This window comes from Scyliorhinus torazame, chromosome 15 (genome assembly GCF_047496885.1).
Source record: "Scyliorhinus torazame isolate Kashiwa2021f chromosome 15, sScyTor2.1, whole genome shotgun sequence".
NCBI classification, from domain to species: Eukaryota; Metazoa; Chordata; class Chondrichthyes; order Carcharhiniformes; family Scyliorhinidae; genus Scyliorhinus; species Scyliorhinus torazame.
Window position 1 is genome coordinate 11,545,689 of NC_092721.1, and position 16,304 is coordinate 11,561,992.

General features: G+C 49.2%; 1 protein-coding gene and 1 long non-coding RNA gene across 2 annotated transcripts in view; one reads left to right on the forward strand and one right to left on the reverse strand.

Annotated features, from left to right (window-relative positions):
- Nucleotides 1–3,546: 3,546 nt before the first annotated feature.
- LOC140391357 (uncharacterized) lies at nt 3,547–12,577 on the reverse strand. Its single transcript, XR_011935001.1, has 2 exons — nt 12,423–12,577; nt 3,547–4,334 (listed from the first exon to the last, which is right to left on the reverse strand). It is a non-coding gene; the product is annotated as an uncharacterized lncRNA (long non-coding RNA).
- Nucleotides 12,578–12,941: 364 nt separating this feature from the next.
- LOC140391524 (serine/threonine-protein kinase 24) overlaps nt 12,942–16,304 on the forward strand; it is a 58,081-nt gene continuing 54,718 nt past the window's right edge. The window contains exons 1-2 of the mRNA XM_072476098.1: nt 12,942–13,044; nt 13,228–13,333. Of these exons, the coding sequence (XP_072332199.1) occupies nt 13,292–13,333 (42 nt within the window). The 5' untranslated portion in view covers nt 12,942–13,044; nt 13,228–13,291. The remainder of the gene's footprint in view (nt 13,045–13,227; nt 13,334–16,304) is intronic.

The window sequence follows — 16,304 nt, forward strand, 5'->3', positions numbered from 1 at the left end:
GGGAAAGATTGGGTAGTCTAAATTTATTTTAAAAAATAAAGTAACTTATGGGGGGTTGTAAATGCTTCGGGCTGCCAAATAAGATTTCCTTTTCATAAAACCACATTCTCAGCCTGACCGCACGATCATTTTCTAAATCTCCTGCTACTACTTTTCCTTCGTAATGGATTTTGGAAATGTCCCAGTGACAGGTTAACCAGCCTATAGTTTCCTGCCTCCATCCTTTCCTGAATAGGGACATTGCATTTGCATTTTTCAGTTCCGCTGGGCCTTTTTCAGAAGCAAGGGAATATTGAAAGATTACAACCAGCCACCCACTATCGCCACAGCCACTTGTGTTCAGATCCGAGGGGTGAAGGAGGGAAGGGAACCATTAAGGTTTTTGACCATTGAGGTCAAATTCACTGGCAAACAACCAGTAAAACTTGAGAATAATTTTTACACAGCAAGTTGTTATGGAAGCAATCGTAGTTACTTTCTGAAGGGAACTGGATGAAGGCGAAGCAAAATGCAGGTCTGTGGGGAACGAGGGCGGCACGGTTGCGCAGTGGTTAGCACTGCTGCCTCACGGCACCGAGGGCCCGGGTTCGATCCCAGCCCCGGGTCACTGTCCGTGTGGAGTTTGCACATTCTCCCCGTGTCTGCGTGGGTCTCACCCCAAGATGGTAGGTGGATTGGCCACGCTAAATTTCCTCTTAATTGGAAAAACTGAAAAAAGGTCGGTGGGGAACCCATATAAAAGGACACTGCCGCATGATCTTCCTTTCCAGTGGAGACACTCAGTGAGTACAGACACAGGGTTGATTGAACATCCCACCCACCACGTGGATTGCAGCAGACTGGTTCATCAGTCTGAGTAGCTATAGCAGGATTAACAGTAGCGTCGAATCCAAGTAGGAGAATTGTTAATAATTTAATAAACGTGTTAAAGCTATCTCCAAGTCTGAACCTTCCTTTGTCAGAGTGCACATCAAGGAAGCTGCTTATGCTACAAGAGCATAACAAAACATGGTCTTATATATGGGTTGGTGTAATGCCCCCCGTGAATGCCCATTGGTCATGTCCTATCTTACTGACCTATTAGTTGACTGTGTGTCATGTCTCTGGTGCTCCCTCTAGTGTCTAGCAAGGTGTAGTGTATGTACATTAACCCTTTGTGTATTTGCAGTGATGTATATCACCACAACACTCACTGGAAAGCTCTTTCAAAGAGTCAGCATAGATACGAAAGGGCTTCTTTCTGTGTTCTAAGATTGTTACATTGACTGAAACGCAGGCAGGATCCGATTTGAAGAAACGTGCGGTTCAAACACAGCCAGAGGCAAACTTGTAACTAACGTCTTCATACAGTTGAAGCCAATATTGAAAAATACATTTTCACTAAGAATTATGATGTTTAGGAGACCCTGCTCATGGCACAGAACTTGGCCATAGCTGAAACCAGGTACAGGCCTGATTTGCAGCTTGCCCAATTGTTTCAGTGAAGAGATTGTCTGTTTTTTTGGTGAACATGTTGTGAACCCTGGCATATTTTTATTCATTTATGGGATGTGGGTATTGCTGTCAAGGCCAGCATTCATTGCACATCCCTTATTGCTCTTGAGAAGGTGCTGCCTTCTTGAACCGCTGCGGTCTGTGTGGTGTAGGTACTCCCACAGTGCTGTTAGGGAGGGAGTTCTAGGATGTTGATCCGGTAGTGAAGGAACGGCGATGTATTTCCGAATCACAATGTTGAGCGACTCGAACAATAACATACTGTCAAGTGGTGGTATTCCCATGCATCTGCTGCTCATGTTCTTCGAGATGGTAGAGGTTGAGGGTTTGGAAGGTGCTGTCAAAGGAGCCCTGATTGATTCCAGGGATGAAAGTTTTGTCTTATGAAGTGAGAGTGAATACTTTAGGCCTATACTTTGGCTGGAGATTTGTTGAATGATAGGAGATCTAATTGAGGTATACAATGCTAAAAGGGGAATGACAGGGTAGACAGGTATTTCCCCTGTTGTACATTCTAGAACGATATGCCATAGTTATAGGTTATGGGGTGGCAGATTTAAAACAGAAATTAGAAGGAATTACATCGCTAAAAGGGTTGTGAATCTGTGGAATTCTCTACCCCAGATTGCAGTGGACACTGGAACACTGAACATATTTGAGGAGACAGATAGGTGTTTAATTAGTAGCGGGATGAAGGGTTGGGGAGCAGGCATGAAGGTGGAAATGGGGCTGAGATCAGCCATGATCATATTTGAATGGCGGTGGGGGCTCGAGGTGTTGAATTGCTGACTCCTGCTCCCAGTTCTTATGTTGGTGAGTTCCCGCAGTGCATCTTGTAGATGGTACATACGGCTGCCGTTTCGTCCGTGGTGGAGGGAGTGAATGTTTCTGAGTGGGGTGCTAATCAAGCAGGGCTGGTGTCGAGCTTCTCGAGTGTTTTTGGAGTTGCACTCGTCCAGGAAAGTGGAGAGTATTCCATCACACTCCCAACTTATGCCTTGCGGATGGGGGACAGGCTTTGTCGAGTCAGGAGGGGAGTTACGTGTCGCAGAGTTCCCAGCTTCTGAGCTGCTCTTGTAACGAGAATATTAAAAACGTGACTGGTCAATGCTAATCCCCAGAATGTTGACTGGATCAATTTTTTAAAAGTGGATTTAGGAGCTTCACAAGACAGAATAAACTAAAGTACAAAAAAGGATTCTAAAATGGCAACAAGGGAGTATGAGAGACACTTTGTGCTAATTAATACATTACTCGGAAGGGATAGTCATAGAATAGGGTCACTGACAGGTGAAGGGGGATGAACTTGGAATGGGAAGTCAGGAAATGGCACAGATATTAAGATAAAAGACTTGCAATTCTATAGCACCTATTTGTGGCACGGCAGCACAGTGGTTAGCACAGTTGCTCCACAGCTCCAGGGTCCCAGGTTCGATTCCCAGCTTGGGTCAGTGTGTGTGGAGTCTGCACGTTCTCCCAGTGTCTGCGTGGGTTTCCTCCGGGTGCTCCGGATTCCTCCCACAGTCCAAAGATGCGCAGGTCAGGTGGATTGGACATGCTAAATTACCTTTAGTGTCCAAAAAGGTTGGGTGGGGTAACTGGGTTACGAGGATAGGGTGGAGGCGTGGGCTTGGGTAGGCTGCTCTTTCCAAGGGCCGGTGCAGACTTGATGGGCCAAATGGCCTCCTTCTGCACTGTAAATTCTATGATACCTTTCATGATCATTTACAGCCAGACGCACTTCTTGATGTGTAGTCACAATTGTAATGTCTTCACTTCAACAGTACCACGTACCAGCTGCTCAGTGTAACAGAGCTGCAATACTCCCAATGTCTACCAGCCGGGTCTCAAAGATCAACTTTAGAAACAGAGTCAATGTGTGACTGAGTCTTGTGCATCCCACAATTTCCCTTGTGTTGAGCGGCCTGCTCAGACTCTGTTGGCAGGCTGGGCTAATTTCATTCCTCACCTGCCAGGAATCTGCGGTGGGAGACTTCCCTCCTTCCAACATGTACACGGAGGGTGTCCTGCTGCGGATTGCGAACTGGAACATGAGATTTGATTTGATTTATTGCTACATGTACCGGAGTACAGTGAAAAGTATTTTTCTGCGGCCAAGGGAACGTACACAGTAGACAGAAAGAATAATTGACAGAGAAAATTGACAAATGGTGATTGGTTACAGTGCGGAACCAGGGGCCAAAGAAAGCAAATACATGAGCAAGAGCAGCAGTGTTCTTACAGGGAACAGATAAGTCCGAAGGGGAGTCGTTGAGGAGTCTTGTAGCTGTGGGGAAGAAGCTGTTCCTGTCAGGATGTGCGGGTCTTCAGACTTCTGTACCTTCTGCCTGATGGAAGGGTCTGGAAGCAGGCAATGCCTGGATGGGAGGGGTCTCTGACAATGTTGTCTGCCTTCCTGAGGCAGCAGGTGTATACAGAATCAATGTGGGGGTGGCAAGCTTGTGTGATGCGTTGGGCTGAGTTCACCACACTCTGCAGTTTCTTGCAATCTTGGGCCGAGCAGTTGCCATACCAGGCTGTGATGCAGCCGGATAGGATGCTCTCCGAGGCACATCTGTAGAAGCTTGTGAGAGTCAATGCAGACATGCCACATTTCTTTAGCTTCCGTTGCATCAACTTGAGTGAACCAGGACAGACTGTTGGTGATGGTGACCCCCAGGAACTTAAAGCTATCGATCATCTTCACTTCGGAGCCATTGATGCAGACGGGAGTGTGTGTCTTGCTACGCTTTTCCTGAAGTCGATGATCACTTCCTTGGTCTTTCCAACATTCAGAGAGATCAAGAGCTTGGGATTCGATGAAACCCCAAAGCGTACATCTGAAACTCAAAACAATAGCTTTGGAGATATGCGGCGAAAAGGAGAGAATATTCATATCACACTATGTCCTTTGCCACTTCCGGTCATTCCAACGTCTTTCACAGCCAAAGAAGCACTTTGAGATATCGTTACTATAGATAATGCAGGAAATCTTCAGCTACAGGCTGAAGAAGTTAGGACTGTTTTTCTTGCAGAAACAAAGGTTCAAAGGTTTGATAAAAGTACTGTTTTCAAAATCGTGAGGAATCTAGACACTGAAAGTAGGGAAAAACCATCCCCACTCGTGAAAGGAACGAGAATGGGGCAGAGATGAGGAAAAACGTTTTCACACAGAGTGGTTAGGGTCAGGATGCACTGTCTGAGAGTGTGGTGGAGGCAGATTCACACAGCGAGTGGTTAGGGTCTGGAATGCACTGTCTGACAGTGTGGTGGAGGCAGGTTCACACAGCGAGTGGTTAGGGTCTGGAATGCACTGTCTGAGAGTGTGGTGGAGGCAGGTTCACACAGCGAGGGGTTAGGGTCTGGAATGCACCGTCTGTGAGTGTGGTGGAGGCAGATTCACACAGCGAGTGGTTAGGATCTCGAATGCACTGTCTGAGAGTGTGGTGGAGGCAGATTCACACAGTGAGGGTTAGGGTCTGGAATGCACCGTCTGTGAGTGTGGTGGAGGCAGATTCACACAGCGAGTGGTTAGGATCTCGAATGCACTGTCTGAGAGTGTGGTGGAGGCAGGTTCACACAGCGAGTGGTTAGGGTCTAGAGTGCATTGTCTGAGAGTGTGGTGGAGGCAGATTCAATTGAAACATTCAAAAGGGAATCAGACTGCTATCCGCACAGAATAACGTGCAGGGTCACCAGGAGGAGAGGCAATAATTGGATTGCTCATTTGCAGAGCTGGTGCCTTCATGATGGGCTGAATGTCCTCCCAGACTGTAACAGTTCTGTGAAGTGCAGCAGCCGATCATGCACAGTAAGATCACACAAATTACTTTAACATCTGCTTTTATTGATATTGCGTGGCTGAGTTGTAGGCAGTGGTTTACTTTGCTTTATTTCAGAACACCGTATCTGCTTTTCCCTTAGACTCACCTGAACAGTACCTTGTTCAACATCTTGGTCTCTGTTCCCTTAACTTCAGTCTTCCGAAAACATTATTTCTGTCCCAATTCCCTGGACTTTATCTGGTTCTTTGTCTGCCTGTTTGCAGCCCTGTCCAGCTTTTCCTCCAGCAGAGCCGAGAGACGCTCACTCCCCGGCTTCCTATCTCCAACTGCAATATATCTTGCTAAAAATTTAACTCAGAAAATCTTCCCATCTTAAAGGTGCCCTCGGTTGCTAAGCAATGACGTTATGCATCGCCAAGCTTTTATTTACTTTTCACGCCGTAACTTCTAGAAGCACGATGTGAATTGAAACCAAAACCTGCACACATACGAAGAACACCTTTGTCCAGAATGAATCCGACTATAGATTTACCCTTCCTCACAGAAACACTAAAATAAACCCACGTAAAACTATACCTTATTTCTAATATTTACCAATACAAATATTTACCAATATATTAACTCCCCAAAGACTCTCCCGAGTCAAACAACAATGCAAGAGCCCAGGCTTTTACGATGGTCAATTTCACCTCTGGCTCCTAAAAGCTTTCTGGGGCGTCATTCTCCGACCCCCCCCCGCCGGGTCGGAGAATATCCGTTGGCCGCCGTGAATCCCGCCCCCGCCGAAGTCTCCGGTACCGGAGATTGGGCGGGGGCGGGAATCGGGCCGCGCCGGTTGGCGGGACCCCCCGCTCAATTCTCCGGCCCGGATGGGCCGAAGTCCCGCCCAGAAATTGCCTGTCCCGCCGGCGTAAATCAAACCTGGTATTTACCGGCGGGGCCAGGCGGCGTGGGCGGGCTCTGGGGTCCTGGGGGGGGGGGGGGGGGGGGCGGGCGCGGGGCGATCTGACCCCGGGGGGTGCCCCCACGGTGGCCTGGCCCGCGATCGGGGCCCACCGATCCGCGGGCGGGCCTGTGCCGTGGGGGCACTCTTTCCCTTCCGCCACGGCCTCCACCATGGCGGAGGCGGAAGAGACTCTCCCCACTGCGCATGCGCGGGAAACTGTCAGCGGCCGCTGACGCTCCCGCACATGCGCCCCATTTCCGCGCCAGCTGGCGGGGCAACAAACGCCATTTCCGCCAGCTGGCGGGGCGGAATTCCCTCTGGCGTCGGCCTAGCCCCTCAATGTTGGGGCTAGGCCGCCAAGGATGTGGAGCATTCCGCACCTTTGGGCCGGCGCGATGCCCGTCTGATTGGCGCCGATTTTGACGCCAGTCGGCGGATATCGCGCCGTTGGGGGAGAATTTCGCCCCTGGTTTTGCAAACAAGCTTATTTTAAAACATGACTACTGCGGTTGAACACACACTAACTGGGCACCACAGTGGTTAGCACTGTTGCTTCACAGCTCCAGGGTCCCAGGTTCGATTCCCGGCTTGGGTCACTGTCTGTACGGAGTCTGCACGTTCTCCCCGTGTCTGTGTGGGTTTCCTCCGGGTGCTCCGGTTTCCTCCCACAGACAAAGGTGTGCGGGTTAGGTGGATTGGCCAGGATAAATTGTCCTTAGTGTCCAAAAAGGTTAAGTGGGGTTACTGGGTTAGGGTGAAGGTGTGGGTTTGGGTTGGGCGCTCTTTCCAAGAGCTGGTGCAGACTCGATGGGCCGAATGGCCTCCTACTGCACTGTAGATTCTATGGACCCAGGCTGTTAACCCTAAAATTGCCAAATGTTTTAATCCAATATATCTACAATCCTGCATTCCTCACAAGTGATGGAAGGGATCAACAGTGCTATCAAGATGCATTGCTCAGCAATACCTTACTCACGGACGCTCAGTTTGGGTTCCGCCAGGGTCACTCAGCTCCTAACCTCATTGCAGCCTTGGACAAACTGAACTCCAGATATGAGGCAGTATTTGACTGAGTATGGAATCAAGGGGCCTCAGCAAAACTGGATGCAATGGGAATTGGGGTAAAACTGGTTTGAGTCACACCTGGTGCGAAGGAAGATGGTTGTAGTAGCTGAAGGTCAATCATCTCAAGTCCAGGACATCACTGCTGGAGTTCCACTGGGTCGTGCACTAGGCCCAACCATCTTCAGCAGCTTCATTAATGACCTTCCTTCCATCATAAGGTCAGAAGTGGGTATGTTTGCTGATGATTGCAAAATGTTCAGTACCATTCACAACTCCTCAGGTACCAAAGCAGCCCATGTCCAAATGCAGCAAGACCTGGACAATATCCAGGCTTGGGCTAACAAGTGGCAGTCACGCCACACAAGTGTCAGTCAATGACCAACTCCAACAAGAGAGAGCCTTGATATTCAATGGCATGGCCTTCGCTGAATCCCCCATAATCAACATCCTGGGGGTTACCATTGACCAGAAACTGAACTGGACTAGCCGCATTAATACTGTGGCTACCAGGGCAGGTAAGAGGCTCGGAATCCTGTGACGGGTAACTCACCTCCTGACTCCCCAAACCCTGTCCACCATCTACAAAGCACAAGTCAGGAGTGTTTCAAATCACTAGCTTTTGGAGCACTGCTCCTTCCTCAGCGCTCCGAAAGCTAGTGATCTGAAACAAACCTGTTGGACGTTAACCTGGTGTTGTAAGACTTCTTACTGTGCCCACCCCAGTCCATCGCCGGCATCTACACATCAAGTCAGGAGTGTAATAAGAACATAAGAACTAGGAGCAGGAGTAGGCCATCTGGCCCCTCGAGCCTGCTCCGCCATTCAATGAGATCATGGCTGATCTTTGTGGACTCAGCTCCACTCTCCGGCCCGTACACCATATCCCCGAATCCCTTTATTCTTTAGAAAGGTATCTATCTTTTTCTTAAAAACGTTTAAAGAAGGAGCCTCAACTGCTTCACTGGGCAAGGAATTCCAGAGATTCACAATCCTTTGGGTGAAGAAGTTCCTCCTACACTCCGTCCTAAATCTACTTCCCCTTATTTTGAGGCTATGCCCCCTAGTTCTGCTTTCCCCGACCAGTGGAAACAACCTGCCCGCATCTATCCTATCTATTCCCTTCATAATTTTATATGTCTCAATAAGATCCCCCCGCATCCTTCTAAACTCCAATGAGTACAGTCCCAGTCTACTCAACCTCTCGTCATAATCTAATCCCCTCAACTCTGGGATCAACCTAGTAAATCTCCTCTACACTCCCTCCAGTGCCAATATGTCCTTTCTCACGTAAGGAGACCAAAACTGAACACAATACTCCAGATGCGGCCTCACCAACACCCTATATAATTGCAGCATAACCTCCCTAGTCTTGAACTCCATCCCTCTAGCAATGAAAGACAAAACTCGATTAGCCTTCTTAATCACCTGTTGCACCTGCACACCAACTTTTTACGACTCGTGCACCAGCACACCGAGGTCCCTCTGCACAGCAGCATGTTTTAACATCTTACCGTTTAAATAATAATCCATTCTGCTGTTATTCCTCCCAAAATGGATAGCCTCACACTTGGCAACATTGAATTCCATCTGCCAGACCCTAGCCCATTCACCTAACCTATCCAAATCCTTCTGCAGACTTCCGGTATCCTCTGCACTTTTTGCTTTACCACTCATCTTAGTGTCGTCTGCAAACTTTGACACATTGCACTTGGTCCCCAACTCCAAATCGTCTATGTAAATTGTGAACAACTGCGGGCCCAACATTGATCCTTGAGGGACCCCACTAGCTACAGGTTGCCAACCAGAGAAACACCCATTTATCCCCACTCTCTGCTTTCTGTTAGTTAACCAATCCTCTACCCATGCTACCACTTTACCCTCAATGCCATGCATCTTTAGTTTATGCAGCAACCTTTTGTGTGGCACCTTGTCAAAAGCTTTCTGGAAATCCAGATATACCACATACATTGGCTCCCCGTTATCTACTGCACTGGTAACGTCCTCAAAAAATTCTACCAAATTAGTCAGACACGACCTACCCTTTGTGAACCCATGCTGCATCTGCCCAATGGGACAATTTCCCTCCAGGTGCCCCGCTATTTCCTCCTTAATGATAGATTCCAGCATTTTCCCTACAACCAAAGTTAAGCTTACCGGCCTATAATTACCCGCTTTCTGCCGACCTCCTTTTTTAAACAGTGGTGTCACGTTTGCTACTTTCCAATCCTCTGGGACCACCCCAGAGTATAGTGAATTTTGATAAATTATCACTACTGCGTTTACAATTTCCCTAGCCATCTCTTTTAACACTCTGGGATGCATCCCATCAGGGCCAGGAGACTTGTCTACCTTTAGCCCCATTAGCTTGCCCAATACTGCCTCCTTAGTGATTACAATCATCTCAAGGTCCTCACCTATCATATCTTTATTTCCATCAGTCACTGGCATGTTATTTGTGTCCTCCACTGTGAAGACTGACCCAAAAAACCTGTTCAGCTCCTCAGCCATTTCCCCGTCTCCTATTATTAAATCTCCCTTCTCATCTTCCAAAGGACCAATATTTACCTTAGCCACTCTTTTTTATCTTATATATTTGTAGAAGCTTTTACTATCTGCTTTTATGTTCTGAGCCAGTTTACTTTCATAGTCTACCGTACTCTTCTTTATAGCTTTTTTAGTAGCTTTCTGTTGTCCCCTAAAGACTTCCCAGTCCTCTAGTCTCCCACTAATTTTTGCCACTTTGTATGTTTTTTCCTTCAATTTGATACTCTACCTCACCTCCTTAGATATCCACGGTCGATTTTTCCCCTTTCTACCGTCTTTCTTTTTTGTCGGTATGAACCTTTTCTGAACACTGTGAAAGATCGCTCGGAAGGTTCTCCACTGTTCCTCAACTGCTTCACCATGAAGTCTTTGCTCCCAGTCTACCTTAGCTAGTTCTTCTCTCATCCCATTGTAATCGCCTTTGTTTAAGCACAAAACACTAGTGTTTGATTTTACCTTGTCATCCTCCAACTGTATTTTAAATTCCACCATATTGTGGTCGCTCCTTCCAAGAGGATCCCGAACTATGAGATCATTAATCAATCCTGCCTCATTACACAGGACCAGATCTAGGAGCGCTTGTTCCCTTGTAGGTTCCATTACATACTGTTCCAGGAAATTATCCCGGGCACATTCCATAAACTCCTCCTCAAGGCTGCCTTTACCAACCTGGTTAAACCAATCGATATGCAGATTAAAATCTCCCATGATAACCGCTGTACCATTTCTACATGCATCAGTTATTTCTTTGCTTGTTGCCTGCCCTACCATCCTGTTACTATTTGGTGGCCTATAGACTACTCCTATCAGTGACTTTTTCGCCTTACTATTCCTGATTTCCACCCAAATTGATTCAACCTTGTCCTCCATAGCACCAATATCATCCCTTACTATTGCCCGGATGCCATCCTTAAACAACAAAGCTACACCACTGCCCTTACCGTCCATTCTATCCTTTCGTATAGTCTGATACTCTTGGATATTTAACTCCCAGTCGTGACCATCTTTTAACCATGTTTCAGTAATGGCCACTAAATCAGTCATTCATGATGATTTGCGCCATCAACTCATTTACCTTATTTCGTATACTACGAGCATTCAGGTAAAGTACACTTATGCTGTTTTTTATGTCTTTGTTATGAATCCTAACACCTTGATCAGTAACTTTTCGCAATTTATTTTTCCTCTTACCCTTTCTCCTAATTTTCCTTGTCTTTGAACCCATATCTCTACATAATAACCTGTCACGTAACGTGCTGCCTTGATCTCTATTAACCATTATACTGTCCATAGCTTTACACTTCCCTTCCCCCCCAACGTGCTAGTTTAAAGTCCTTGTGACCAACCTATTTATCCTATTTGCTAGAACACTGGTCCCAGAATGGTTCAGGTGAAGACCGTCCCAACGGTACAGGTCCCTCCTACCCCAGTACTGATGCCAATGCCCCATGAAATGGAATCCCTCTTTCCCGCACCACTCCTTTAGCCACGTGTTAACTTTCCTAATTTTCTCAACCCTATGCCAATTGGCACGTGGCTCGGGTAGTAATCCAGAGATTATAACCCTGGAGGACCTGCTCTTTAATTTAGTCCCTAGCGTTTGATAATCCCCAAACAGGTCCTCTTTCCTGGATGAGCGCAGCTCCAACAACACTCAGGAAGCTCAACACCATCCAGGACAAAGTAATCCCGCTTCATTGGCACCAACATTCACTCCCTGCACCACCGACGAACAGTAGCAGCCGTGTGTACCATTTACGAGATGCATTGCAGCGACTCACAAAGGTTCCTTTGGCAGCACCTTCCAAACCCATCTCGAAGGACACGGACAACACACACCATCACCTGGAGGTTAACCCCCAGGCCACTCGCCATCCTGAGTTGGAAATATATCGCCGTTCCCTTACTGTTGCTGGATCAACCTCCTGGAATCCCCTCCCTAATAGCAGATTGCGCGAATACCACACGCACTCAGCACCCCCTTGTCAAGGGGCAATTAGGATCCACATCCAGGTATATTTCAGAAAACATCCTCACTGCCACCCCTTGGAGCACCTCCCGCGCCCTCTGGTGGCCGCAAGGCCTCACTGCCACCCCTTGGAGCAGCCCCCGCGCCCTCTGGCGGACGCAAGGCCTCACTGCCACGGCTGGGAGCAGCTCGCGCGCCCTCTGGCGGCCGCAAGCCCTCACTGCCACCGCTAGGAGCAGCCTCTGCGCCCTCTGGCGGCCGGAGGTCCTCGCTGCCACCGCTGGGAGCAGCCTCTGCGCCCTCTGGCGGCCGGAGGTCCTCGCTGCCACCGCTGGGAGCAGCCTCTGCGCCCTCTGGCGGCCGGAGGTCCTCTCTGCACTGATGGGCGTGTCCATCCACGTTGAACTCGCCGCTTCGAGCGCCAAACAGAAACCCATCGCCGGCTGCAGTGCCCCTGACGGCATCGGATTTCTTTTTCGTTCTTGCCCCTCACCCAACCGGATGACATTAATTTAAAACTTAACTATGTGTAATTGTCACCACTTGTCGGATTGTCAAGCCTAAACTCTCGGTCCGAGCCGCGCCGCTCTCCCAGCGGACAGGGTTCCGTCCCCCTCACCTCCAGTAGCCGCGCCCTCCAGCGACCGGAGACCCACAATGAACGCCGAAATGGTGACTTCAGTCCCGCCCAGCCACCCACTCAGCAACTCCGCCGGCAGCGCCCTCGGGCGGAGAGAGAACGCAATATCAGCGCGCTCTCTGCCAATGACGGCGCCGAGGGGGGGCGGAGACAGCCGCTCAGACCCGCCGACTGCCAAGTGCAGTCCTGCCCCGCCCACGATGACGTACTCGGCCAGCCCCGCCTACAGCGCGCCCTCCGCCCGCGGTGACGTACCTCGGCCAGACCCGCCCGCGGTGACGTTCTCCGCCAGCTCGGCCAGACCCGCCCACACCGCCCGCTTTGACGGAGCTCAGCCAGCCCCGCCCACTTCGCCCATGGTGACGTTGCTCGGCCAGCTCCGCCCACCCCGCCCGCGGTGACGTAGGTCAGCCAGTCACCCTCACGGTGACGTCGCTCGGCCAGCCCCGCCCACTGCGCGCTCTCCGCCCGCGGTGACGTCGCTCGGCCAGCCCCGCCCACAGCCCGCTCTCCGCCCGCGGCTCCCCTGGCGGCCGGAGGGTTTCTCGGTGTCGGAGCGGAGCGGCTGCCGTGGTCCCGGTGTCTCACACTCGGCGGGCAGGTGGGCGGCTTTCCCCCAACTTACCCCATCGCGGTTAAAAACGCTAAATCAAAAATAAACCGGGGCTGGCGGTGCGTGCGGGGCCCGGTCCAACCCCACCCCACCTGGCAGCCGCGGGGACTGGGCACCCGAGGCCTGGGGCCTAAGCTCTGACTGACTCCCTCTCTCTGGTTGTGTTTGCAGGCGCTCGCTGGCTGGCTGGCTCGGTTCCGCTGCGAGACTCGGGCTCTTCCCGAGCAGGGCGGCGATGGCTCAGTTCCCGGGGCAGGCCGCTCTGCCCGGGGTACAGGTAAGAGAGACAGCGGGGGTGGGGACAGGCCGTGACCCGGGACCCTGACCTCCTCCTGGAGGCTCCCCAGGGTTTCACTGGGGGATGCAGCAGCTTAATTAACACCTTTCACATTTGAGCATTGCTGTACAGACAGACCTGCCACCGAAGATTTTCATCTTGTACTCATCAGGGCAGACCCAAGAATGCCAAATTTCAAAGGGAACAACAATTTACACTGCAGAGCGGGGAAGGGAGTGTGGAAAGCTCCATATCTTCATACATAAGGAACTGTGCTCTGAAAGCAAAAGGAACGTGGCCAGGTGTTCGCATTCTTGGTGTTCTGAAGAAGTCATTTCAAACTCAACGTTAATTCTGTTTTTCTTGCAGTGGTTAGCACTGTTGCCTCACGGCGCCGAGGTCCCAGGTTTGATCCCGGCTCTGGGCCACTGTCCGTGTGGAGTTTGCACATTCTCCCCGTGTCTGCGTGGGTTTTGCCCCCACAACCCAAAAATGTGCAGGGTAGGTGTATTGGCCACGCTAAATTGCCCCAGATTTGGAAAAAATGAATTCGGTACTCTAAATTTATTTTAAGAACCCTCTTTTTTTTTCCCCCAAGGATTCTGCCAGATGGACTGTTTTTCCAACTCTTTGTTTTTATTTCACATCTCCAGTATCCGCAGTATTTTGCTTTTACTGTATTGCCGTTCTGAAGTTTGTCGAGATGAGTGTGGGATGGAAGGTTTCAACAGCCTGTTCAGCATTGCTCAGATTCTGTACCAAGTGACGACCTTTACATTGTAAAATCTCACAAAGAAGCTTCACCAGAGCCTTAATGAGCCATGTCTGTGTTAGGACAGGTGACCAAAAGCTAAGTTAAAGAGGTCAGTTTTGAGGAGCGCCTCGAAGGAGGAATGGGAGCAGGAGAGACGAGAGTAGCAACTTCAGAGCTCCCAGGCAGCTGGACGTACAGAGGCCAACTGTAGAGCATAGGACATTGGGGTGCGCAAGAGAACGGAATTGGTGGAACCTGATAATGTTAGCCCCCCCCCCCCATTATGCCAAACTATCCCCACTAATTCCCCCTCAAACTGTTTATGAAATGGATTTAATGTAGAAAATTGTCCGTAGCCACTTGTTAATCAGACAAAATTTGACACTAAACCACGTAAAAAGACATTAGGTCTAGTAATCAAAAAGTTTGCCAAGGTATGCTTAAAAGTGCATCTTAAGGGAGGTAGTGGGCGAGGCCATAGAGATTTGCAAATACAAATAAGAATTTTAAAACATCAATGCTCAATTAAATTGTTAGGTTTCTGATTCTTAAAGATAAAATGTTCAAATATGGAAACTATATGTGGGAGATTTCATTCAGGTATTCAAGAAACCTGAATTTCGATGCATGCTCATTCGTGTGTCAATATATATCATCCAGGCCTTTTTAATTCCACTATTCAAGTGCCCCCTTAATAGGCTTCCCATTTTCTGTCCTCTGTAAACTTCACCTCATCCAAAACTCTGGCTGGCCATATCCTAACTTGCATCATGTCCTGCCCACCACCCTCCTCTGACCTCCAGTGGCTCCCAGTCCTGCAACGCCTCAAATTCAAAATTCTCAAACTTGTTTTCAAGCCCTCCATTACCTTGCCCTTCCACGCCTCTCTGCTGTTCCAGTTCTGATCCCTGATTTTGACCACGCCACCATTGGCAGCCATCCTTCAGCTGCCTGGGTCCTAAGTTCTGGAGTACTCTCCTCCCCCTCTCTACTCCAAGGTGGTCCTGAAAGCCTTCCTCTTTGGACAAGATTTTGGCCATCTGTCCTAAGGGCCCGGGTGGCATGGTCAGTGGTGGAGTGACACTGATCTCGAAGAAAGCTGGCCACAAAGATCTGGCAATCTCTGTTGTGTCGATTTCTCCTTTCTCAATGTTAGTTTAAAAGTGGCACAAAGTCAATGAGGTTTTCAGACATCCAACAATAGTAATGCCATCAACCAGGGAAAGCAGACAGTCACAGAAGGATTTTCACAGACTATAAATCAAGAGATAAAAAGCACAGATTATCTTTCACTTTTAATTAAATTTTACTGGGAACAAAATAAATGATTGTGCTACACAGGGTACGAAGGCAGAAGCTGGAGTTATCATGGAATTTACAGTGCAGAAGGAGGCCATTCGGCCCATCGAGTCTGCACTGGCTCTTGGAAAGAGCACCCTACCCAAGGTCAACACCTCCACCCTATCCCCACAACCCAGTAACCCCACCCAACACTAAGGGCAATTTTGGACACTAAGGGCAATTTATCATGGCCAATCCACCTAACCTGCACATCTTTGGACTGTGGGAGGAAACCCACGCAGACACGGGGAGGAGGTGCAGACTCCGCACAGACAGTGACCCAAACCGGAATCGAACCTGGGACCCTGGAGCTGTGCAGCAATTGTGCTATCCACAAGTATCGCAGCAAACCTTTAAAAAATATTTTTTCTAATGAATTTTTTATCATAATGTAGAAATTTGATAATCCACAAATATACAATTAGTTTGTTAGACGCAGGAGTTGTTATGAACTTAGCACATCATTAAAAACCCAGTAGAATCATAAAATCACTACAGTGCAGAAGGAGGCCATTCGGCCCATTGACCCTCTGAAGGAGCACTCTACCTAGGCCCAATCCAATCCCTCACCCTATTCCCTGTAATCTCACCTAAGGAACAATTTAGCGTGGCCAATCCACCTAACCACATCTTTGGACTGTGGGAGGAAACCGCAGCACCCTGAGGAAACCCACGCAGACACTGTGAGAAAGTGCAAACTCCACACAGACAGTCATCCAAGGCCGGACTCTAACCCAGATCCCTGATGCTGTGAGGCAGCAGTGCTAACCATTGTGCCACCATGCCATTGTTGTCATTACTGCTGCAATGCCTGTGCCACTATCCTTTTAGTGGCTCAGCATCAAATTGTATCGAATACTGCTCTGAAGCACCTTC